The sequence below is a fragment of the Cydia splendana genome, chromosome 17, assembly GCF_910591565.1.
Source record: "Cydia splendana chromosome 17, ilCydSple1.2, whole genome shotgun sequence".
In the NCBI taxonomy this organism is placed as follows: domain Eukaryota; kingdom Metazoa; phylum Arthropoda; class Insecta; order Lepidoptera; family Tortricidae; genus Cydia; species Cydia splendana.
The window spans coordinates 7,617,506-7,643,298 of record NC_085976.1 but is presented as its reverse complement, the minus strand read 5'-3'; the positions used below and the strand labels follow the sequence as shown (position 1 = coordinate 7,643,298).

General features: G+C 37.8%; 1 protein-coding gene across 1 annotated transcript in view; it reads right to left on the bottom strand.

The window, feature by feature from the left end:
- Positions 1-322: 322 nt before the first annotated feature.
- LOC134798684 (furin-like protease 2) overlaps positions 323-25,793 on the bottom strand; it is a 44,423-nt gene continuing 18,952 nt past the window's right edge. Inside the window, exons 2-13 of the mRNA XM_063771054.1 lie at positions 18,919-19,023; positions 15,026-15,148; positions 6,669-6,803; positions 6,181-6,488; positions 4,344-6,107; positions 4,140-4,255; positions 3,945-4,062; positions 3,318-3,872; positions 3,064-3,164; positions 2,143-2,330; positions 981-1,677; positions 323-940 (exon numbers count right to left, since the gene is read on the bottom strand). Coding sequence (XP_063627124.1) covers positions 1,525-1,677; positions 2,143-2,330; positions 3,064-3,164; positions 3,318-3,872; positions 3,945-4,062; positions 4,140-4,255; positions 4,344-6,107; positions 6,181-6,488; positions 6,669-6,803; positions 15,026-15,148; positions 18,919-19,023 — 3,666 coding nt within the window. The 3' untranslated portion in view covers positions 323-940; positions 981-1,524. The remainder of the gene's footprint in view (positions 941-980; positions 1,678-2,142; positions 2,331-3,063; positions 3,165-3,317; positions 3,873-3,944; positions 4,063-4,139; positions 4,256-4,343; positions 6,108-6,180; positions 6,489-6,668; positions 6,804-15,025; positions 15,149-18,918; positions 19,024-25,793) is intronic.

The following is a 25,793-nucleotide window of genomic DNA, read 5'->3' as shown; positions in this document are numbered from 1 at the left end:
ATAGGTATTGACAGCCTCTTAAGACTGCGTCGACCGTCCAGTGGCGCTCTCATTAGTGGAATTGTGTTTTATAATAAACCAATTAATTTCTGTACCTATACATGAATCAGTATATGTAGATATGTATTAATATTGCTGTCCTACTTATTCCCCAACTTTTGGTCTTTGTCCGAAGTACCATTTCGTAAGTTTCGGCCCGGCCGAAAGGTTCGGCCGTTTTTTGGCCGAAACCGAAACTACAGCCGAAACATGTTTTTTTGGCCGAAACTGGCCGAAACCGAAACCGAAACCGAACCTTCGGTCGGACACTAGTATTTATATATATATATATGATACTATTTCTTTATATGTACTTGTTTCTAAAGGCACTGACGGGATAAAGCAACCCGAAATAGTCTATGCTGGCGCCTATCTCACCAACTTGACAATGCCACCTGACTATATATATGACTATTTGTTAGCGTGCAATAATGGATTCTTGTTGCCCACAAATTACATTTCAGTACATTCTATTTTAAAAACATCTCTTTCTGATTCAAATTGTTTTGATAGGTGTAACAACTAGAAAAGTGACACGGAGATTCCTAATTGATTCCTACTAAATACGGAAAACATATTTTGTTATTAGGCTATGTCTTTTAGTACTCCATAATCCTACCAAATAGCTACGGAAATTCAAAATTGACTTTCGCATCGTTAATAGTAATAAAACTTTTATTTTAATAAAATATTAATACAGTTAAACTACTCGACTAACATTTTATAAATTGACTACAACTCTTTGGCCATGTCAAAGTGGTCTATATCATTTATTTATATAATTCCTAAGCTATGTACACAGTATTCATATATTCAAACCTTTACACATCAGTCTGTAGTTTAATCTCTGTTACAAACATGCCGGATGATCTTTTGTGAGATGCGAATAATAATTATAAAGCTGTGGATTGCTAAAGAGTTTTTGCAATAATTTTAATCACGAATTTATCTCAATATAACAGCCAAAACAAAACGGAAAAGGGTAACGGGCGTGTAAAAGTGAATTACAATTGACAGGAAAAAATCCGGTGGGACGTCAAGATTGCCAGCCTTAAATTTTTACCCTTGAACCAACGTACCACTTATTTACCCATTTGAATTTATCCCTGTGATTCATAATGCTTTAATCGTTTATATAAAAGTTTAAAGACAACGAAATGCAGTAAAGTTTAAATTGAAGTGCAACCTTCAGCACAAACTGTTTAAAGTAGGTTTAAAAACAAACAATTAAAGTTTTTATAGACAGCCGTAAGGAAAACAACATAAAATCTACATCTTTCTTTTACACTTTGTTCTGTCTGTAACTGGAATGTCGAACAACTCTTTCGAATTGATTTATACAGCTGACTTCAAAGATATGTTTACCTACTCTTGTGCACCGTGCCACTGTTACAAGGGGAAAAACGTATACCCTTGAGACAAGGTAAGGCCTCATCCGGCAAGTCCACAACAGGGCTTATCCTATTTATATTGACTCTGTATTCACTATGTTGGTTCCTCCAGTAGGCCTACTTGTTTCTCCGGCGTGACGGTGAGGGCTGTCGCCTTCAGAGGGACCATGTCCTCGTCAAGGGTTGTCAGCTGGGAGTATTCAGCTTGCGGGAATACTGTGCGCCGCTTTCGCTTCTTTATGTTAAACTGTCGAGAAAAAACATTGTTATATTTTTATTCCAACAGATAATAAAAGTATCGTTACCTATTTTTTTCGTAAAATTTAACTTAAGATAAATTAAATTTTACGAAAATACCTAGCTGGGTTTGTAGAGTAATTTCCATCTGTGATGCATATATCTATATGCAAGATACATAAGTTTTCGAAACATTTAAGTGGAAGCAAGTAAGTTTACAATAATTTGCACCATTATAATAGGTAGGTACCTATAAATATTGCCGATTTTGGTTTTGGGGAAATAGATTTAGGGAACATACACATTACACTTACAATGTGCGCCGTAATGTACAAAAAAAAGGATTGAAACTATATAATTATTTTCTTAATGTCACGTGCCCTAACTACATCTCAGATTTAGGGTATTGTTGACAGTTACGTGCTGGTCATAATATTAATATAACAAGTACTAGTGAAGAAAAATAATAAATTACCCTTATAACTATAAATACTATGACGACTACAAGAAGCGCCGCGCCGACACTCCCCACTGCCAATAAATCGTGGTCCCAGATATTCGAGCGGTCCTTCGAATCGTCAACAAAAAACGAGGCTGTTATATGAGTGCGAATGTTCTCCGCAATGCGCCGCTTACCCGCCGATGAGCCGTTTAAACAGCCTCCTAGAAAAGAATTCTGATTTACCTTTTGTATTCAAAACGCTTGGAAAACCTCTCCTCTATAGGGAATAGAAATCGGTATGAAAGAAATTGTTGCGAAGCCACAGGCTAGACAACGCCCGGATATCAACTAGAGATGCCTCGAATAGTGGTTTTGCCGAATACCGAATATTCGGTCCCTCTCTCGGCCGAGGCGCCGAATATTCGGCATGACATGCGAACATTTTGAGTTACAAGTATTATGAATACTGTTTGCCAACAAAGCATCCGTTTGCTAAGATATATTTTTTGTTGAACAGAATTAATGAATGTAGTTAGAGGCAATCAAATCAGACCAATGATAAAAATAAATATTTTGTAATCAACAAATGCTCAAAAAAGGGTCTCCGTATTTAACAACTTTCCAATAATACTAGTAATTTTTCTTTTTAGGTAGGTGAAACAGGTATTCGGTATACCGAATATTCGGCAAAATGGCCGAATAGGCCGAATACCGAATAGTTTCCGAATATTCGTGGCATCTCTAATATCAACTTCGTTATAAACTTGATACCTTTGTTCTTCCGCCACCGTAATCTTTAATCATCCTTTTCAATGACTTCAATTGCGTCTTTGAAACATAATTAAATACTCAAAAACATTGTTCGATAAAGATTGAGTAGAAATCTTCCAAAGACTGTACAATGTTTTGTAATTTATTATCAAAAGTAGGGTACCTATTGTTTGGATATCTTACCTATATCTTTGTCGCAATGGCAACAATCAGTCGACACGTTGGTGCTCAAAAAATTTGAATCCATGCTTTCTGTACAACATGGCAGACATTTGTGATTTACCCTAAAACAAACAAAAACATTATTCTAAAAGCTTCATTTAAAATTTCTAAAAATCGTACCTACTGTTTTTTTAGAGGTCTTTTTCGAAGGCCGAAGCAAAATGTAGCTTTGTCGTCTGTTAAAAAAGGAATTCATTGATAAAAATAATATTTACCTATCTAAACGCAATGGGTGAGCACAGGTGACACAACTTGTAGGCCCAGGCCCGGAACAAGACCTGCAGGAGTCGTGACAAGGACGGCATGTCCGCGTCCTGGGCTCGTAGTATTGGGAACTAAGGCACTCCACACATAGGCCGTTCTCCAAGGAGAAGTGTGTTGGGCAAGACGTACAACGCTGCGGCCCCGCGCCGTGGCAATCTTGACAGTAATGGTGACACCGCCGGCAACTGTCTTGCCATGGAAAGAAGTTTTGAGGACATTCTGGCCTGCACTCGCCAGCGGCTAACCTCCATTCTGGAGGGCAAGATGCACACTGGTCTCTTCGAGGGCCTGTACATGTCTCACACGACAGGTAGCATTTTGAACAGGTTCCTTCGTCAGGGTAGTACCCAGGAGCACAGGTAGCTCTACACGTGCCGGACTGTAAACGCAAAGCACCCGCACAAGACGTACAGTTCAATCGCGACACGCAGGCAGTGCACGTGTGCGGACACCTTGAACACCGTCCGGCCGTCTGGAAATATCCCTGCCCGCATTCAGCCACGCACCTAAAACAAACGAACCCTTAGTGGCTCCTTTCTTCACAAAGAGAAAAGCCAGACTTAATAAAGCGTCCTTACCTCGATCCCTGTAATAACAGCGGGCTCGAGCAAAACAAACAGTCCCACTCATTCGAACCGCTACATTTCTCACAAGTAGAATGGCAATTTTTACATCGACCTTCCTCGTAGTACTCGTCTGTAAATAAGATTTAGTTGTAATCTACATGTAAGACATGAAATGAAATACCGTATTTGTTTGTGATAGTAACGTACTTGTATCACATTTCTCGTTGCCACTTGGGAGACATTTTCCTCCTTTAGTAAAAATCCATTTATCTTTGCATGCTGTGCATATTATGTTTGAGCACATTGAACACCCAATGGGACATCTGGAATGATATGTGAATTTAAATTAATGACATGTTAAGGGAGTCGTATTATGATAAAGATGTTGTTTTATATTCATATGCTACTTACGCTACACACTCTCTTCTCTGAACGTCTGCGTAATATCCGGATGGGCATTTTTCAACGCAACGGCCTTTGAATACGTAATTGCCGATCCTGCATGAGACACACGCCGTCTCGCTCGGACCGTTGCATGACTCGCAGGTCCCGTGGCAGGGCAAGCAACCAAAGTCATCCTTTTGATATGTGCCTGGCGGACACGTCGCCAAACAAGAACCGTTATAAAGTACATAGTTATGAGCGCAAGAGGCACACATGTCTGCTTTCTCAGAGCATGTGTCACAGTGCTCTGCGCACGGGAAACAGGCGTTGGCATCGGGGTCCTCATAGTAGCCATCCGGGCATTGTTGTAAGCAGACGGCTAGATCGATGACCAAGAGATGAGCTGGAGCGCAAGTCAGGCAGGAATCTTGGCCGGCTCCGGCGCAAGTCTCGCATGACTCGTGGCAGGGCCAGCACACGCCACCTTGATTCACAAAACTCCGCGGCGGGCAGCGCGACACACATGAGTTGTCCAGCCTGTAATGTTTACACGCCACACATTGCGTAGGGCCCTTGCCATAACAGCCCTGTGAATCACATTCCGGATCGCATAGCCTTTGCACTTGTTTATCATTGGCATCCGCCAAAACATTTTTTCTTTGCGCGGAAGGAATATTTTTGGGATTGGCATGTCTGTCCGAAATTCCGAGCTCGATTTCGTTGAGGAATTGCGAATATTCGGAGGCATCGTAAACGTCGTTTACGTGATAAGCCTTCTCGTCTTGGTATGCGTTATTATTTGATGTAAAGTAGCTTTTATTTCGAAGTCTAATGGGGTTAGTGGCGGTGCCGTAAAAAATCAGCTGCCATTTTTTTAATAGCCCCGCTTGGGTCACGTGATTATTTCCAGCGTTTATTATCTGAAGGGTCCATCGTCCTTCGGCGCTCTCGCCCCAGAAATGGACACTTAAAAACGGCCAATCGTCAAAATTAGAGCTTGTGGCGTCATGCGTCCTTTCGAATAAAAGGGTCGAAGTCGTTCCCATTGGTGATGTAAGCAGTATGCGCAAATTACCTCTGGGGAAAAAGCTGAGTGAAATTTTACATTGAACGTGTTCCAAAAACCTGACCTCATTTACGGTACCGCTGCACCCATTGACATCCATATGCATTGATATCGTGTAACCGGAAGAAGTTTCGATCGACTTGTCCTCGTTTATTTCTTGCGACTTGCAAATGTGTTGAGGTGGCACGCCGGTCCATTGTTCGGCTAATGTGACCATTTGGGCGGCGTCCATTAGACCGTAGCCAAACTTGTGGCTTACTTTTCGCTTCACTCCATTTACGATCCACCCTTCTTCTTTCTCTAATGGCTGTGACCTTGAAGTTAAAACGACTAGATGTTGGATGTCTCGCCACGACAGTAAAGGATTTGCTTCTAGTGCTAATGCACATATGCCCGCAGCTAAAGGGGCGGAGGCAGACGTGCCCGTATGATCTACCGTACATAAGTGATCCGGCCTTAATTGTACATCCATATCAACAGTGGCAACACTTTTATCCCTCCCCGGAGTACCGGAGCTATAAGTCGAAGCCAATGTAGAAGAGCATTCCTCTAAATACCACGGTTTATAACCGCCTTGAGTTGCGCTAGATACCGATATCGTGAAAATACTATTTGCGTATCCGTCGCAGTTACAAGAGTCGGTGTGCCTTCCTCCGTTGCCCGACGCCCATATAAAGATCGACCCCTTTCCTCCCCTCCCGTTAGTCACTCCATTTATAAAGGCCCTGAAACAAAACATTTTAATGAGCTCGCCGCTAGCTATTATTTTTTATCTCGCAATTAGTAGTCTAACCTTACCTTCTAGCTAAAGGGCCAGGTCCGTCGACAGTTTTGCCGTCGTCCTCGGGCCCCCAGGATGCGCTGTATATGTCTATATGGTGGGGGTTGAAGCCCAGCGCTTGGGCCTCGACTGCGTCATTAACAAGGCCGTCTAACATCCTGACGCCTCCAATGCTCGCGTTGTACGCAATACCGACGCCGCAGTACCTATTGTACGCGACCGCAGCCACCTCTCCCGCGCACCGGGTGCCATGTTTATTGTCGCCATTGTCCTGCGGCGTCGGGTCCGTGTCGTTCCCGTTTATGTCGGTCGATGCGGTCCCGTCCTAAAACATCACACTCATAATAAAATATGCCTCCATTTGGTGTTAAACCTAGAATGTAACAGCGTAAAGGTTAATATAGGAATAATACGAATCGCAACTATGTTTGCACGTGCGGCAGTTACACAAAAGCTTTAAAATTTCGCAAAGTAAGAGTTCATCGTACTATAAAAGTACACTTACGTAGTTTTGCGACAAGTCTGGATGGTTGGGCTGAATGCCATCATCTAAAATGGTTATGACTACCCCTTTTCCCGTGTATCCCTTCCTCCACGCGTAGCCGACGTTCATGTCCAGACCGTCGGCCGCCCCGCCATTCTGAAATAAAACTAGATATTGGCCTAAAATCGTTGGAAACATTCCTGGCAATTTGGAACGTTTTAACGTATAGTTTGTGCTATTTAAACTGAACGCCAAAAAGATTAAAACAAAAGAGTCTACACAAATGGTGATGGTAATAGCGCAATTACATTAGGCCGTTACCCGAAATTGGGGCTAACAATGAACTACGTCCTATGCACTCGGGTTCGGAAACTACCAATTTGGGAATAATCAAACTTAATTATTTTAGAAGTTCGGCTCTCACGTGTGGGAACCTAATCAATAGTTAATTTGTGGCAACAAATCAATAAGTTGAGTAAATATTTAATTAACAGGCAACGGGTATGAGGATTAATTGTTTCCTAAATATTTAATATCTACACGGACATACTTTAGGGAAAAGGACCCACAACAATCTGTCAGTAAAATTTGAGTTCAGTCAAAAACGACAACCATTCATTTACTTACATATATGCCAAATTTTACAGGCTGTTCCTTTTCGCTAAGCTAACGTCCGTAAAATCACTACATCTTATAAATCAAAGTCCCCGGCCGCGTCTGTCTGTTTGTCTGTATGTATGTTCGCGATAAACTTAAAAAACCGGCCAAGTACGAGTCTGACTCGCGCACGAGGGGTTTCGTGCCTTTACGCAATAAACGGCAAAAAAATCACGTTTGTTGTATGGGAGCTCCACTTAAATATTTATTTTATTTTTAGTATTTGTTGTTATAGCGTCAACAGAAATACATCATCTGTAAAAATGTCAACTGTCTATCACGATTCAAGAGCTACAGCCTGGTGACAGACACACGGACAGCTGATTCTTAGTAATAGGGTCCCGTTTTTACCCTTTCGGTACGGAACTCTAAGTACTACTGAACGGATTTTCATGCGGATTTCACCTATTAATAGAGTGATTCTTGAGGAAGGTTTAAGTGTATAATTTGTTTAGGTTTACCCGTGCGAAGCCGGGGCGGGTTGCTAGTAAATATTATGATAACATTTGTTGAGGTTTAGATATTGGTATATTAAAATTACAGCTTATGCAAATCATTTAAATTTGTAAAGCTACTTCGGGAGCGGAATGCAATAACACTAGTAAGTAAAATTGGTTTATTCACAATAAGAAAATCTTTTATTATTAACTATTGGATTACCTATGTATCTAAATCGTTTATGTATGTATGTATGTATAAATTTATTGTACAAAACACAAATTTACGGCACAGGATAGGCAGTACAAAGGCGAACTTATCCCTTTAAGGGATTTCTTCCAGTTAACCTTTGAGTTTGAGTTGTTTATATGGTCAAACTTAATTTTCCTAGGCTTCAAATAAATTTCCCGCGAATGTAATCACTAGCATTTACTAGTTATTTTGTGTGATGTAAAATAACTATAGATGTACCTAGTTTTGTTACCTCACTAACCAGAAACGCTAATGCCTCTCGGAAGTAATAGAGCAAAATGTATTTAATGCAATGCTTCATCACAACAATAGCCTTTTAAAGAAGAGAGTTCTAAAGTATTTTTCGTTTTAAAATGTATTAATACAAAGAGGAGACGCTTTCCTGGGTATTTAATTGAAACTATCTTACTAACGAGTTAGTCGAGGCGGAAAATATATATTTTCTTGGCATTTATTCAGCCTGTTAAGACTTTGTTTCAGGATAATGTTTACCTTAAAATAGTAAATAGCGTCTCTGTTACTAATTACAGTTTTCTATAAATGTACCTAGTGGAGAAAATACCTTTCACTCTTTTAATTTAGGTATAATGTTCAAATAATAAAGACACATACATAAAACGTTAGATCTATTACGTTTATGAAAAAGAGAAAAAGGCGTAGGTACTTACCTTGTTAGGTATACAAATATATACTCTATCCTTCGTCCTGCTTGGACCACGTACCTACAAATGTATTAGTTATAACTGCATTCGAGTTGAGTTACTTAGTAATAAAAAAACCGGACGTTCGAATCAGACTCGCCCACCGAGGATTCCGTACTTTTTAGTATTTGTTGTTATAGCGGCAATATCACGATTCATGAGATACAGCCTGCCCTGCTAGCATAAGTTGCTTTCTCGCGGGCGACTCCATACATCTAGCGCGACTTCAAGTATGGACTCCCGCGCGAGAACGCAACTCATGCTAGACCGCAGACAGACAAACGGACAGTGGAGTCTTAGTAATAGGGTCCCGTTTTTACCCTTTGGGTACGGAGTCCTAAAAGTCGATGTGGTGTTTTATCAAATGTTTCTATTGAAGAAATGTTTCATTTGAAAGGAAACACAATGGTAGGCAATAGAATTCAACAAAGAACGCAATTGTCAAAATTAGAGATGCACCGGATATTCGGTTACTATCCGGTATCCGGCCTATGCGGCGATTATTTTAATATCCGGCCGGACACCGGGTAGTAACATTGTTGATTTCGGAGTAAACAAATTGGATTTAAGAAACAGACACGGTCAAAATCGTACTTGTTTATTATTTTAAAACAATTTAAACGTTCCATTGACTTGCACGCGCACTCATTTCCAACTTAAAAATTTGTCCGCGTGAATATTCACTAGGAAACAGGTCAAACCTGCAGAATGCACACCTGAAAAACCGAAATGTAGGTATAGTTCCGCTGGCCGAATATTCGGCGGCCGGATACCGGATATTCGGCCGATGGTCAGGCCGAATATCCGGTATCCGGTATCCGGCCAAACAACTACCCGTTGCATCTCTAGTCAAAATCCCAATCATGGTCCATAAAACTAGGTAAAACTGTATGGCGCAAACCTATAGTATATCTATCTTGCTAGATCTAGATGAAAGCCATCGAAAATTAACTTTCACCTTCCGTTTGCTTTTTCATTAATTTCGCCATTTGTGTAAATAAACATATATAGTTAATTAACTTAACCCCCAACACGTTTGGGATTAAGTATCGAATACTTCCAAATTGTAATGAATCATCTGAAGGGCAATTTATCTTCGGAACAAGTCACGAATATAAATCATGTAGATTTATCCGGCAGCGTGCAGCGTTTCAGGGGTGCGGGAAAGCGGGCGCGTCTTCAAGTAAAGTTAGTGTTGGGTAGGACTCGAGTCCTTTGAGTCCTCTGCTTCAAGATTCGACTCTTGTAATTAAATCTTAACTCGAGTTCTTTTCAACTTAATAGAGACCCGAGTATTTTGTAGAGACTTGAGTTCTTTTCAGAGAACTCTTGATTTTTTTTAACAAACAATTTCGAAGTGCATTGTCTTTATGTAGGTACTCGTATATTTTTTTAATTGGGTACCTAAATCATACGATAACGCCTAATTTCTTTACTGTTTATTGTATATAATTGTTCACGGAGTCTTTATTCGGAGGCTTGAGTCCTTTTGAGAAGCTCTTAAAAAAGATTCCACAAATGACTTTAAAGACTCAGAAGTTTTTTAAGCGCAGTCTCGTAAAAACGAGCTGAGTTCTTCAAATTCAGACTCAAAAGACTCGAGTTCCTACCAACACTAGTCTTCATTGGGGTGTACTAATATGAAATAAAACAACGTAATAGTTGTCTATTTACTTTAGTTGCCTTGTAGAAAACGAGTTAAAGAAATCAACTGCTTGATATAAATACGAAATGGTATTAACATGACGTTGGAGGTTATTGTTCCAGGAGGCATATTCTGACTGTAATACATAACAGGTTGTGAATATGATCTGGTTTTTTTTTTGGCTTACTATGCAATTTTGCACAGGGTGAATTTGCCAATGTCGGTGTTCGGTGGCGGTGGTGATCTGGATTTGTTATGGATATAATTTTGCGTCAAAAGTGACGTTTCTGGTTGAACGTCAGGAACGAGTCAAATGACAGTCTGGTAAAAAAGGCCCCTGATGATAACCCTTTGGGCATGAAACTTACAACTACGTATAAAAATAATTTTGCCTAAGCCTTAACCTAATTAAAGTTCTAGCTTAGATAGTTATTTTTAAATAAACTGAGGTACCAAAGTTTTGCTTGAAGTCGGTGAATCTTTTAAGAAAGTTTGTAAAGGCATTTTCTGATAACTAGAAGAGATCTTAAAGTTCAAGGGCTAAATTCGCCTATTCTGTGTCATTTTTGTGTCTTTGTGTGTTTTGTACAATAAAGTGTTAATAAGTAAATTTTTTTGTACCTATCTAACGCTTTATTTTTAGAAAAGTTCCTTTTGAGGGTTCCGTACCCAAAGGGTAAAAACCTATTACTAAGACTCCGCTGTCCGTTTGTCTGTCTGTCTGTCCGTATGTATGTCACCAGGCTGTACCTCATGAACCGTGATAGCTAGGAAATTGAAATTTTCACAGATAATTGACCGAAGCGAAGCGAAGGTCTACGTTTTGACTCGGGCATTTTGCTTTCGTATGTCCGGATGTTCTCCTCTACAGGTCGCAATTCTTAACCGATTCTCGTGAAATTTTGTGACCGAATTTTATGACTAAATAAAATTTTTTTGTCAATCCGGTTTTTGGAAATTTTAAAAAATGGCGGAGTCGTGATACCTGGCGCCTAAACAAATAGTCGTATCGATATCATAAGACTTTTTTCTTTTTGAGACATGTTTACAGAGTTAATAGCAAAAAATGCAGAAAAAAATTATCGCTGGTTTAGGCGGTATTTAGATATTTAATTTTAACTAATTTTAATTTGAGAAGGAGTAGCTAAATTTCGTCAACCCATCTAAGAACTATTTGGCTCAGTTTGTAAACGTTCGCTTTTTCTGTTTGCACAGAGGGTCTGGGTTCGATCCCCAGTAATTGTATGCTGGGATATTATAACTTTTTGTATTTTTTTACACATAAATTTCGTATTGTTTTTCTTTAATTTACTATACACCGTGTTTTTATTGAATTCCGTTAACTTCGGGGTATAGTTAAGTACGTTTATAAGAACTAAATGGCATAGTTAATTTTCAAAAAAAAAAAAATTTTTTGTTTTCTTTTTTGTTTTTCTTTTGTTTAAAAAGTAATTAAATGTAGCATATAGCGTTGTTGTAACACGGGCATTACATTTAACTCAACCAAACAATTGAAATCTGTGACATATCAATGTCATTTCGTACATCAATCGACCGAGATTGTACTTAAGTTTAGTAGCAAATGTATGAACTCATTCTAAACACTAATCAATATGTAAGCCGGCCCTAAGGCAAGTGTACACGCTTGTAGAGGCCTTATAGTAAAAAAATAAATTATGATTATCTCCGAAATGGACTTAATTAGAACATCGGTGTCTTTGAGAAAGTTACTTGATTTAAGCTCAGGAATGCACCCTTGAAATTAACGGAAATCAAAAAAAACACGGTGTTTTTTATAGCTCTTAGCACCATGTTATTTCAAGCTCTGCTCGCGAGGTCTACAGCTCACAGAGCCACTAGTGTATTTCTGTTGCCGCTATAACAAAAAATACTAAAAACAGAATATAATAAATATTTAAGTGGGGCTCCCAACAACAAACGTGATATATTTGCCGTTTTTTGCGTAAAGGTTCGGAACCCTTCGTGCGCGAGTCCGACTCGCACTTGGCCGGTTTTATTATGAGAATATTTTCGAATACTTGTTTATTGGATAGCTTAGATATAAAAAGCTCTTCATTTGTTTCTGTATCTGAGCATGAATATACTAGGGGTACCTCAACAATACAATTTATGTCTAAGTGTCATGCTCTGACAGGGCTTCCCTTTATCTTGCATAATATTGTTTGTCCGAAATACACTTCGCATAGCAGGTTTCGCAGAAACATTTTTAACCGAATGATACTTTTGCATAATTGTATAATTAGCATAACTTTCATGTCGCATAACATTCATTTGGCAGAATTTTGAATAGCAGAATACTAATATCGTCGATTTTACATACGCAGAATTGTATGTAGCATAAATTACATTTCACCGAATTTCTTATGGCATATTGCTCATATTGCAGACTTGAATTTCGCAGAATGTTATGCAGCAGAATAAAAGTTCTGCCGAAATTGTTACCGCATGATACTCATGTCGCTGACTGAACCTACACAAAAGGATTGCTGCCAGAACTACAGGTTAGGTTAGGTTAGAACTGCGACCCCTACATAAAAGGAATTGCTGCCAGAACTGTAGGTTAGGTTAGGTTAGAACTGCGACCCCTACACAAAAGAAATTGTTGCCAGAACTGTAAGTTAGGTTAGGTTGGAAACTTGGAACTGCGACCCTTACACAAAACGAACTGCTTCCAGAGGTGTAGGTTCCCCTACATAAAAGGAACTGCTTCCAGAACTGTAGGTTAGGTTAGGTTAGAGCTGCAACCCCTACATAAAAGGAACTGCTTCGAGAACTGTAGGTTAGGTTAGAACTGCGACCCCTACTCAAAAGTAACTGCTTCCAGAACTGTAGGTTAGGTTAGAACTGTGACCCATACATAAAAGGAATTGCTGCCAGAACAACAGGTTAGGTTAGGTTAGAACTGCAACCCCTACATAAAAGGAATTGCTGCCAGAACTATAGGTTAGGTTAGGTTAAAACTGCGACCCCTACACAAAAGAAATTGTTGCCAGAACTGTAGGTTAGGTTAGGTTAGAACTGCGACCCCTACACAAAAGGAACTGCTTCCAGAAGTGTAGATTAGGTTAGGTTAGAACTGCGACCCCTACACAAAAGGAACTGCTTGCAGAACTGTAGGTTAGGTTAGGTTAGAACTGCGACCCCTACTCACAAAAAACTGCTTCCAGAACTGTAGGTTAGGTTAGGTTAGAACTGCGACTCCTGCACAAAAGGAACTGCTTCCAAAACTGTTGGTAAGGTTAGAACTGCGACCCCTACACAACAGAAACTGCTTCCAGAACTGTAGGTTAGGTTAGGTTAGAACTGCGACCCCTACACAAAAGGAATTGCTGCCAGAAGTGTAGGTTAGGTTAGGTTAGAACTGCGACCCCTGCTCAATAGGAACTGTTGGAGTAGGTGTTCATTGGTGGAGTAGGGTACGGAAAATATTAATCTCATCAACACTATGCCAATGAATTATTCTGCCTAAGGAAATCCTGCGAAAAGACAGTATGCCAAGTAAATATTATGCGACGCAATTTTTGGCAAAACAATTATTCGGTTATAGGATTATTCTTCAAATTGACATTATGCAATTGCATTATTCAGCTTTACAAAATTGTGTGAAACAACAGTATGCCAGGAAACTTATGCAAAAAGTAATTCTGCGAAATGATGATTCTGCCAAAGGTTGTTATGCGGAAGTAAAATATGACAATAAATTTTATGCAACATATTAGTAATCCCTCTGACAGTTATGGTGAAGACGATATCAACTCGGTTCAGAACACAAATTAAATTTAGTAACGATCGTTGTATGACCTCTGACCGTCTGCAGTCGTATTAATAAGTAACAAAATAATTGGGCCATTGCCGTAAATGACCGTAGCAAAATTGGTAATTAAAGCTAAACCCCATAGGTACCAATTTAATAAATTACAGAGGTAATTTTTAACCGACTTCAAAGTCTCGAAGATGGAGATGCTCATTTTGCTGGGGGACTCTTTTTTAGGTATGTAGGTTTCCCCATTTCTCAAAGACTGCCGAACTGATTTGGAGTATTCTCTTTTTGTTTGGAAGAATTTACATATTTCATAATTGGTTCCTTGTATCCTGGAGAAATCTAGGGAACTCTTAACATTAGGTAGGTAAATTAAAAACAGTGTTCCCCCTTTTTCATAAAACTTAGCAAACCTCTGTAACATTTTGTATCCTTCTCATAAAGACAAATGTCATTATCATTATTAACTCCCATGGTGTATACTGTATAATAGTTATTTACGATAAAAGTGCGAAATTCGCAACGAGTGGCAGTGTTTAAAATCGTCATGAGTTGCGAATTACATATTCTTTCCCTTTAAATTTCCGACGTAGTAACGTAATGTGATCATTATTGAACAGGGTGTCGTAATGGAGCACCATATGTAATTTTAATAACAAAACTTCCGTGAGACAGCCATATTAAATATATTAAGAACGGGTCACGCACGTATTTTAAGTCGAAAAACGCTCGACATGTTTCACTCCTTACCACGCAAACGCAAACGCAAACGCAAGCTCCAGATGACACTCCTCGGTACGGAGTAAAACATGTCGAGCGTTTTTCGACTTAAAATACGTGAGTGACCCGTTCTTAATATATTTAATAGCACCATATGTACTGTAAAATTCCATAAAATACGTACCAAATACCACTGCTCCTTGAACAGCGGGTCTGGGAAGGACGGAGTCGACTGCCGCATGACGTGCCGCGGTTGGAGGTCCCTCTTTGACCGCCTCAACTCCCGTTGCTGCATCACCCATCTCACCTGAGGACAACACTGAAGTTAGAGCAAACGTAGCAAAGTGGACGCGTTCAGAATTATTTATTTATTTATTTAGAAATTTAATTCAGGCAACAAGGCCCATATTACAAATACCTTACAGACTAACACACATATATGTATTTTATAAACTTAAAAGTTAAAACTAAACACTATTTAGTCGACAAAACGGCGTGGCTCCGTTGCATCGGCTGCTCTTGTGTCGGATTCGGCAGTTTGCCCCGGAACCTCCGAAACACGACACCTTTCGGCCAGAAGTCGACGCACTCGATGGGGAAGCAGCGGTCGCGGCACGCGCACCACAAAAGAGTTGAAGTGCACGTAGTGGCGCGATCGAAGCTGGAACACCTAGCTTATTGATAGGGCCGTGTTGTACGGTTGCGTTCGTGGCCCACAAATGGTCTCGCCGGAAGACCAGCGCTGACTTTCAGCAATTCGGGTTAGCATCATGCTGAGGCGGGACCATTTCGTGGTAAACTATATACTCTATGCTTTAAATATTATTTTTGTAATACGTTTGTATGAAATGTAGTTTTAGTTTGCCATGGATAAATGAAATTATTCTTATTCTTATTCAAACGGATGAAAAATTATCGGGAAAACAGGCGTCTTGCAGGTGGACATTTAACGGTTTTGGACATTTTGTAAGGCTTTCATCATATATAGCTATGAAAAAATAAGTTTGGACATGCCTAATTAGGCTTTGACACATTCACTGCCAGCGACCCGCTAGGCGGGTTCTCTGTTTGTAGGCGCTTTTTGCTACATACGGTTTTTCCTCATACTACGCTCGCAGCGCATAGCTCGCGCTGACACTGAATGTGTTAAGTCCATTTACTTTATCCTGTCCACAGAAAAGACCCTAAGTTTTTGACCCCCTTGATTTAGACTGAAAGCAATGTTACAAACTAGCCAAAAAATTTCGTGTCGAGTGTTCAGTACCACACTTTGTACCACTGCGACAAGATATGAAATTTTGATTTACAGAAACATAGTAGGTAGGCACGTAGGTAGATGTGTATAGCTTCCTTTTTATGAGTTTAAGTATGAATTCCATATATTCCTCTTGAGACTGTCACTTACTCGTATGTAGTACCTATACAATTATACACAAATGCCTATTACTTAATTTAATTTCGAATAAATTCATTGCGGATTCCAAGACATAGATTTCCTTGGGGACCGCCTAGGGAATTTCTGAAACTTTTATAAAGAAAAAACGAACGCTGAGATCCAATTCGTGTCACGGAATATAGTTATTAGATTAGCCGCGGTAAAATGTTATTTGTTCCTCAAATAGTACACAGTACGCTCAATAAAAGAATAAGAATATAAATAGTGAAGAAGATATATAAAAAAAAACAATACCTAATTTGTCAATAATAAAAAAAAAAAACACTATTTTGTCTTCGCTTAAATTGGCAGACTTTCAGAACACATCAACAGTATTTTTTTAAGCAGAGGTTTATCAATAATGTTCATAACATAACACCGCACAGATACAAATACAAATGCATTTATATCATTACTTTTTTACAGCTGTTCTTAGGGTATAATATAAAAGGGTAAAGGGTTAGGCAGGTATATTAGGTACCTATGATGGATTAGGTATTTATAGTCATACATACCTATTGTACTTAACTGACGCGACGATTATGTCCATTGTGAAAACGCTGCTTCGCACAAGTAGGTAACCAGTCTACAGATTGAAAGTCAGTATAAAAATAAAGGTTTTTTTCACTGAGGCAGTTATAAAAAAACACATACATAAGTCCAGAATAAGGTTCGCTTACGCTCTCTTCCTCGCACACTTTTTTGTCTTTTGGGTCAAAAAAATCAAAATCAAGACTGCTTATTTAATACTTAATTCAATTTAGAAGAGCCATTTTTCTAGACAACTTTAGTGGTTGACCCAACCGCTTGTCGGCAAACTTTGCTAACAAATTACTACAAATTCAAATATGTAAATGAAGGCGAAATGGATTTTTATAACTTTTAATATTAAATTAGCAGTTAGGACGTCTGCGATACCATTATTTATTCCACTCGAATAACTCATACTAACGATAATAATATTATTTTAAGACTTCTTGAATGTTGATGAGTTGACAAAAGTAATGTTTGAGCTGCCCTTCAAATTGATAGAAAAAATATATTCTACCTACTCATATTAGTCACAGTGTAAATGCTTTTTATTTTATATAGTGTTTTTTTGTACTTATGTATCAGGGTTTTTAATAACGTTTCAGACTTAAAAACCTAAATAGATTAAAATGAATTTATAGTGCATACTGCTATAAAGTAAAAGTACTTATTATTTAAATTTAAATTTGTTCTACTCATGATGATAATAATTAATGTCTGAGGATCCGAAAGGTACCTTTAACTTGCTTTTACCTAATAAGCGCCAATCACGACACGTTGTCGTTTTGCTTCTACGGAGCATTTCCGCTAGATACCGGGAACCCATTTTATCGGCTACAATATAGCGCTACGACCGTAGCTCAGCGGTGAATGTGTTAATATTAATATTAATTCATAAAAAAGTCAAAGTCAAAAAAAAATCAAAGTTGTAAAAAATGGCCGCCATTTTGAATTTCTTTACTTTTGGTACATACCTATATGATCATGTTAAATATCCGAAAACGCCTTATCACCAGTGTTTGATCCACCAAACCTTGCTAGTAGTGCCATTATAATTGACGATGGGTTCCTTCTACATCCAGTGGCTGGGCAATCCAATGAAAAAAATTATCTCCTAAAGCTCCAAAGAATTTCATTTCCAACCCACCTAAGGTTCAATATCGTACAGCAAACTGTCACATAGGAGCCTGCTAGACTAGAGCACGACGTTGGTTTGACATGTCGCTATTTTCGACCTTAAGGGCTGAATTATACGGCGCGCGAACTCGCATGTGATTTTAGTTACATTGCTGACTGTTGGTTACGTCCAATTCAACCGACCGATCAAAACCCGCAATGGTATGAAACTCGCATGCGAGTTCTCGCATCGTCTAAATCAGCCCTAATTCTTTGCAAATGTCTAACAACATTTAACGAAATGGGTAAGGGAATTTAATTTGTACATTAAAATGTACCTGTTTATAATTTTATTTGGAACTTTTATTAAAAATACACAATTCAAAAGCAAAACAATTGCTTCTGGAACTTAAATCCGCTATGTTTTAATGTATTAATGTTTATTTTTTATACATTAAATATACAATTAAAGTGTTAAGTTACAGTGTCTTTAATTCGTTTGTTCATTTAAAACCAAAAGTACTTGATGTTTGAATTTAGTCAAGGAGTCATTAAATATATCAATTTTTGAGAAAAAATCATTGTGGAATCTACAAGCTCTTATCAGAAAGGAGTTTGATTTGTATTACTTTTTAGTGAAGGGAATATGGAATAATTTATTGCTACGTCGTGTGTTCAAGCGGGGAGTTTTAAAGCTAAGTCTACTAATCTACTTAACAAATAAGGGGAGTAAATTAAATTTCTTAATACTTTATACAAAAATATTTGATCTTTTAATGTGCGCCGGCTTTCGAGCGACACCAGTTTATCCAGGTTAAACGATTGGGTTGACCGAAGGTTTTTATACTTTAAATGTTTGATGAGCTTCTTTTGAATTCCTTCAATACTATGAATATAACATTTATAGTTAGGGTTCCATACTGTAGATCCAACATTTATAGTTTAGTTCTATGTACGGATATAACTAATAAAATGTGAGAATGTAGTAGACGTACCTGCGGATCATTTTTCAGTCTATTCTCGTAGTCTATACTGGCGTTGGGCGAGCGTTTGCTCAAGTGTGGGTGTGACAGCAGGAAGAAATGGTTCAGGCTGCCGATCTGAAAGAGAAAAATCGTATCAATATTGGAAAGATCATTCTATTCCATTCGCTGTGTTTATTTTAGGTCCACGGGATAAAATTTAACGTATGAATTTATGAATATAATATAAGAGAACTGATGTTCTAGTGTGTTTCTTTTTTGTCGAGGAAGTACTATAATAATAAATGATAACAAAAAAAAAGTACTTATAATCTAGCTTCTTCCCGCATCTTCGTCTGCGTGGGATGATGATGATTATGATTGATAAAAACTATCCTATCCTCGGGCCACAAACTGTCTCAACAAAATTTCATCTCGGTTCAGCCATTTTTTTTTTAAATAATAAACGGATCGGCGATTGGCTCTAGTCACACCTGATGGAAAGTGAAGACAGAGCCTAAGATGGAGCTCACCGGTAATCACCATTCGGGTCATTTAAGCGTGAATAGGTAACAGACAGACAGACAGGATTACTTTCGCATTTATTTTATTAGTAAGGATTACAAATTGAGATAAAAGGCAATTTAAAATCTATTGAGTGTCTTAATAATAATTATATGTAGTGTTAAACGCTTTCTTATAACTACCATAAAATCAGGTAACTTTAGTCCACAACTTACAACTATGGTCCAAATTCAAGTTCCAGTAAAATATGTATAAGTATTTTTCAAATAATATTGAGTAGGTATGTAATTGTAGCCGCCGTGCAGGTCAGGATCTCGACGACTCAAATAAAAAGCTTCGATTTGAAGTAAACTATTATAATTTCAATAGGTACTGGTTTTACAAGGGTTCCTTGACTAAACGGTTAAATGTAAAAGTGGTGTGGTAATCGTATGGAGGCTGATGAAAGAGTGATTTGCATAATTTGAATGTCCGAAAATAGTGGTTAAGATTTGGGTGCCTCTAATTGGCCGCGATACATAATATGTGGAGCGCTCCTATTGGTGCTTTAGAAAAAGCTTCCAAATACTAGCCGAGCCCGACGGCTGCGTTTAGTTACTGTATTATACAAATAAAGGTTGCGTTCGCAACAGTAATATAGAAAAAGCGTTAGTGTATCTAAGCTCCAAAATAAATGTAACGAGTAAAGATCATTCATAGAGTATGGCTCGTTCAGAATCAACATTAAAAACTGGACCATAGTTGTAGTACAGGACTATAGTTACCTGATTTTACTGTATACAGTTTGATTAAGCCCCTCTTATAAAGTCTATATCTTTAGGTATTTAAAAAAGAGTAAACAAAATCTACCCTCAAATAGCTTCTTAAGCCAGTTGAGGGTAGATGCAAACATTACATGATCAAATAATGTAGGTTAAAGTCAGGTCGTTCAGTGACAGATCCAGGTGGTTTTGTATTTGGTTGGTTAATCAATAAATGTTATAACTACCCGAAAATGTACAAATTATTTGTTTAGTTACTTTTATTTAAGTACCTAAATATACAGAGTATAGGTAAAGTTTATAGTATTGTAGGCAATACTACGTACGCTGTAACAAAAATAAGATAATTTCATAAAACTCGTAATATTTCGTCGTTTAATTTATTTCACCTGTAGAGTAAACAGCAAAGCGATCATAGAACTCGATAAGGCTTAGGGTTAAGAGTAATAATAATAAGCTACTAATATATTATGGAAATTTAATTTCTGAAATAAATAATTATTTAATTTAATTTAATTTAATTTATTTAATCCATGGTCTAATAAAACATGGTCTTCTATTCCCAGAGTGACACGGGCCTACGTCACAATAACATTGCCACTTTATTTCAACATAACATGTTACATGGGTACATTATACCTATGGTTAATAAGTTAAAATATTTCTTGATAATTTTATAATTTTCATTTATATGAATTTTATCTTAAATTTTACAATAACACGTCATTTTTAATTATTCGTTAGCAATATCTTCCGATTCACGAAAGAAATTTCAGACGTTTGGGTAATTCTGTTTACATTACTGGCAACACAGGATAGCGCTGTCACATTTGACAATTCGGATCTAGATAACTTCATGCCCTGGCCTGACCGTCGTCCTTGTCGAACGCGTGTTAATTGTTATTTCCTTCTCGCTCAGTGTCAGCAGTCGCAGTGTTTTCCAAACTTTTCACGTCGTAAGCTTGGTAATTAATGTGTAACTGTGAATTAGTTTTTCAAACGTTTGTCTTGTATAGATAAATAAAGCTTAATTTAATACATTAGATTTGTTTTACTTTACTATGTTTCTACATGAATAACTTAAAATTAATGCCGTTAAATTAATTTTCACCGTTGGTTAAAATTCTCCCACATTTTAAAGTTTGAGAACCTGTAAACAGCATGATGACGTAGGCCCGTGTCAGTTAGGTCATACGCGAATCTCGGAATAGAGTACCAGGCGGAGTATATTATTATACCATGGCTTAATCGATTTCATGTTCAAGTTGTGACTTACGAGTAGGTAGGCGATTATTTTGTATGTGATCGATACTTGTATGATTAAAATAAACAAGAAACTGATGAATACACGTGTGGACTTATAAATAAACAGTTAATTAAAATTGTTGAAATCAAAACTTAAAACTACAAAGTTCTTTGCAGTATTAATGTGAATTGTTGATGAAGCTTAAACAAAAGCAATGTATCCTATCCATGTGTGAAATTAATTACAGGTCGATGTACTGACCTGCTGTACAATATTGCCTACCTACCTACTTGTATATGTATAGCTACCTAAAGTAAAATATAATACATTTTAAATAAACGTAAACAAACATAAAAAAACAACGGGTTGCACTCCGGGAGTGCCAGCAGAAGTGAAAACTCAATGACATTGTAACAGTTTTTCGATCAGGTCACGTGTCCGTCTTACGAATTTTCAATCTATCGAATCTGTCGGTCACGTGACCCATTTTTCCCCCATCACAAAAAGTGCACAGCCCCGCTAAAGAAGTTTTCACTTCAAAAATATCTAAGTTTTTTTAATACCTATGTTTTAAAGTGTCCCAAGTCGTTATTCGCTAACCGAGTCCAGTATTTTTTCTATAATGTAGCTGCTTGTGTGATTGAATTGAAAAATCAAACGAAAAACAAAAATAATTTGTTTCAAACGACTTCGTTGAATGAGATTGCGTTACTGAAGTCATTCAATATAAACGGGAGTGTTAAAAATAGAAAATTCTTTAAAGAAAACTCATTACAAATGATAAATAAGAAGAAAAAAAACCTTTTGTTCAATTATCTCAACTTTTATCTGAAGCACTAGAAGAACGCAACGAGAGGAAATTAATTTATCCAACAAAACGCGTTTATTTCCAATGCAAATCTCAAGGAATATTTTATTTTCAAGAATTTATTCACCCCGAATTGAAACAACCATTTTTTAGGGTTCCGTACCCCTTGGTACCCCGGAACCCTATTACCTATTACGCCAAAGAGTGAAAACCCGACCCTATTACAAAGACTGCGCTGTCCGTCCGTCTGTCTATCCGTCTGTCTGTCACCAGGCTGTATCTCTTGAACCGTGATAGCTGGACAGTTGAAATTTTCAGAGATGATGTATTTCTGTTGCCGCTATAACAACAAATACTAATTAAAACCGGCCAAGTGCGAGTTGGACTCGCGCACGAAGGGTTCCGTACCATTACGCAAAAAACGGCAAAAAATCACGTTTGTTGTATGGGAGCCCCACTTAAATATTTATTATACTTATTCTGTTTTTAGTATTTGTTGTTATAGCGGCAACAGAAATACATTATCTGTGAAAATTTCAACTGCTAGCTATCACGGTTCATGAGATACAGCCTGGTGACAGACGGACAGACGGACGGACAGCGGAGTCATAGTAATAGGGTCCCGTTTTTACCCTTTGCGTACGGAACCCTAAAAAGTAGGAAGAAGAATGAAAAATAAGTAATTATCGATAAGGAGCACTGTGTGGAACAGCACTATGCATCACGTGACGCGAGCGTTGCTCAACTCGTCGGCTTAAGAAGTGTTTTTGTTAATATTCTAATAAAAAACGTTTATTGGTGAATGGCCATTCTAAACATATTAATATGAATTCTGTGATTATTCACCCATGCGAGAATAGATGCGCTGCATAACATATCAATAACAAATATTTAAAATTCAAATGCCATTCCTGAACTAAAGGCTTTCAAGAGTAATAACAAAATCAGCCTGGCATAACTGCTAGTTTAACCAAATGTATCCATTAGTATATTATGTAATAGACCCAAAACTAGTAGGAAGGAACATATAATCATATTTCTCAAGCTTTATTATTCCCATGAAAGCAAGGAATAGAGAAGTTGGTCCAGCGTGGTTTAGTGCAAATATAAAGCTGCCGCGGAAAAGATAAACTTTAAACCTTCAGGGTGCGTATCCAACGTGCAATTGTTAACGCTCCGTAGCGAACGAAACGCAGTTGTCACTGTCGCACTAGCGGGGAGGTGTAATAGAGAGGGATGACTACGATAACGCGGAGCGTTAACGATTGGCACTTTGGCCACGCGGCCAGTTGTGAACCGATATCTACGGACTGTGAGCGGAAACTAATCCAATAACTAATTAGATACACGTAATTATTCAACTGGCTGCGGGCTCAGCACGGTTCCATTTTTATCGACTATCACTATGCGCGTCCCTTTCGCACTTACATACTTGTTAGAACGTGACAGGCATGGTGACAAGGGATAAAAACGCGACCGTGCTAAGCCGCCTGGTAAGAAAATAGAGTCTAGAGCAATCAATCACGGTAAAATTAATGAAATTAAATTCGATTTTGGCGCACTCAACGAGTCAAGTTATTTTTCCAAGTGCGGAGTTTAACTGCCGTATTCGAACTTCAAGATATTCACAAGAGACGACACGTACTAGATCCATTCTAGATACGTTATAGTTTAGATATCAACTAGTTCTATTTTGCAGCGCAATTCGGGCAACCAATGTCACTTTTACGTTAGATATAGTAAGATATCTATTAGATGTGAATTGGATCTCTAAGTCATATCCTGTGGAAATCGTTCAACAGTATCACGCAAATGTCAAATTTGACAGGTTAGATCTTAAACATATCGTTATCGTATCTTGGTGATGTCTAAAAGATGTCTAATAGATGTCTATTTCAAAATCCGAATCGAGCCCTAAAGTAATACTAAGTGACAGTAACAGACGACCCGGAGCGAGGATTGCAGCCTCTATCCCTAGCCTAAGCCTAAGCCGGCGACCAACTTCCTTCACAAAATGAATGTAGTTTGTATTTGAATATTTTTTTAACATAATTTTGAAGACCTTAAATCCTTACGAAAAATAAGCATATTAAATGTCACTCGTCGATTCGCTTGTCACTTGCACCACCCTAACACGGGCTTACCGAAAACTTTATCAAACTTAGTAAAATCAATTTGCGAGGCCAAGTGAACGACTTTGAGCAACTTGGCGGTGATGTATTTCATAACATGTTGCCGATAAATCGAATCTTGTACTCAAGTTATAATTAATAAAACTCTCGCAGTTGTTCAACAGTGATTTATTGACAGTCTTGTTTATTCTATTGAATTTATATTACCAGTAGGTACGTAGCAAGTAATGAAAAAACTTCCGTTATTGTTGATCGGTTATTATGAGATGGTTTCTATAGAAAACCAAGTGTCGGTCATCTCGGCCCCGGCCCGGGCTCGGACCGTTCTAGTGTGAGTCATCCTTTACTCGTTTATAAAAATAAGAAGATGTTTATACTATGTACTCTAAATCACCAGAACAATTGTTTTAAAATAAGAAAATGTTTTCCCCAGGTTTTCCCATTTTCCAGTTTTGTTTCGATTCATTCATAACATGCAGTTCTAGATGATACCTAATAAGTCATTAAAAACGTACTAGCATCCCAAATTAAGGTAACAGACATGTCTAGAAATGTCTCCTTGAGGCTTCCGCAACATTAACTCTAACCAATGCTGGAAACTTCAGCGAATTCAGCTAATTAAATGCAAAAAATAACTTTACACTGATCGGAATAACGTTGAAAGTTGCACAATACGCTAAGAAGACTTACGAGGTCGGCATAGATCCTACGGTCGTATTAATTAGCGCGCTCATCTCGACCTGCACCCAAACGCCATTTGAAAAGAAGGGTGCATGTTAGTATGAAATTCACAGTCGCTTACTCCCTTTTGGTCTGAGAATGGAGTAATTATAAGTCGTCTGTGTGCGCTCGAGCAGCATTTCAATTTCAATTACACCTAGCTTTTGTTTCCCCTCTTTAGTCGCCATTGTCATCATACTCGTCTCCAAATATTCGTTCACGCGACATTTAATTAATTTCCGGAGAATTTTGCTGTTTTTGTATAAGGTAGATTAATTACGTTAGATGTGATGGGCAATATAATGTCAGGATAACTGTGCGTCAATTTTAATTATAATTTCAAATGCTTCCTTTTCATCATCATTCGTGCTACCAAAAATATTTCTGATAAGCGTTTATAAGATGTTGTGTGATGAATTAACTTGCAATAGGTAATTACAATAAAGTTAATTATTAAAGTTCAGTGCCTACATTATTATTAAATTAAAATATGTGTAAATAAACGAAATAAATAGATAAAAACGTATAAAATGAAATTCTTTAATTCAACTTTTAAAATTAATTTTGTCGACACATAATGCTATTTGCAATATTTCATTGCAAAAAAAAAACAACAAAATATGACTTTCCTGAAATATATTATCACTCTTGGCCTCCTCTTACAGTTCATCAATTTTTTTTACAAGGATTATAATTGTAGATACGTGTAGGTAAAT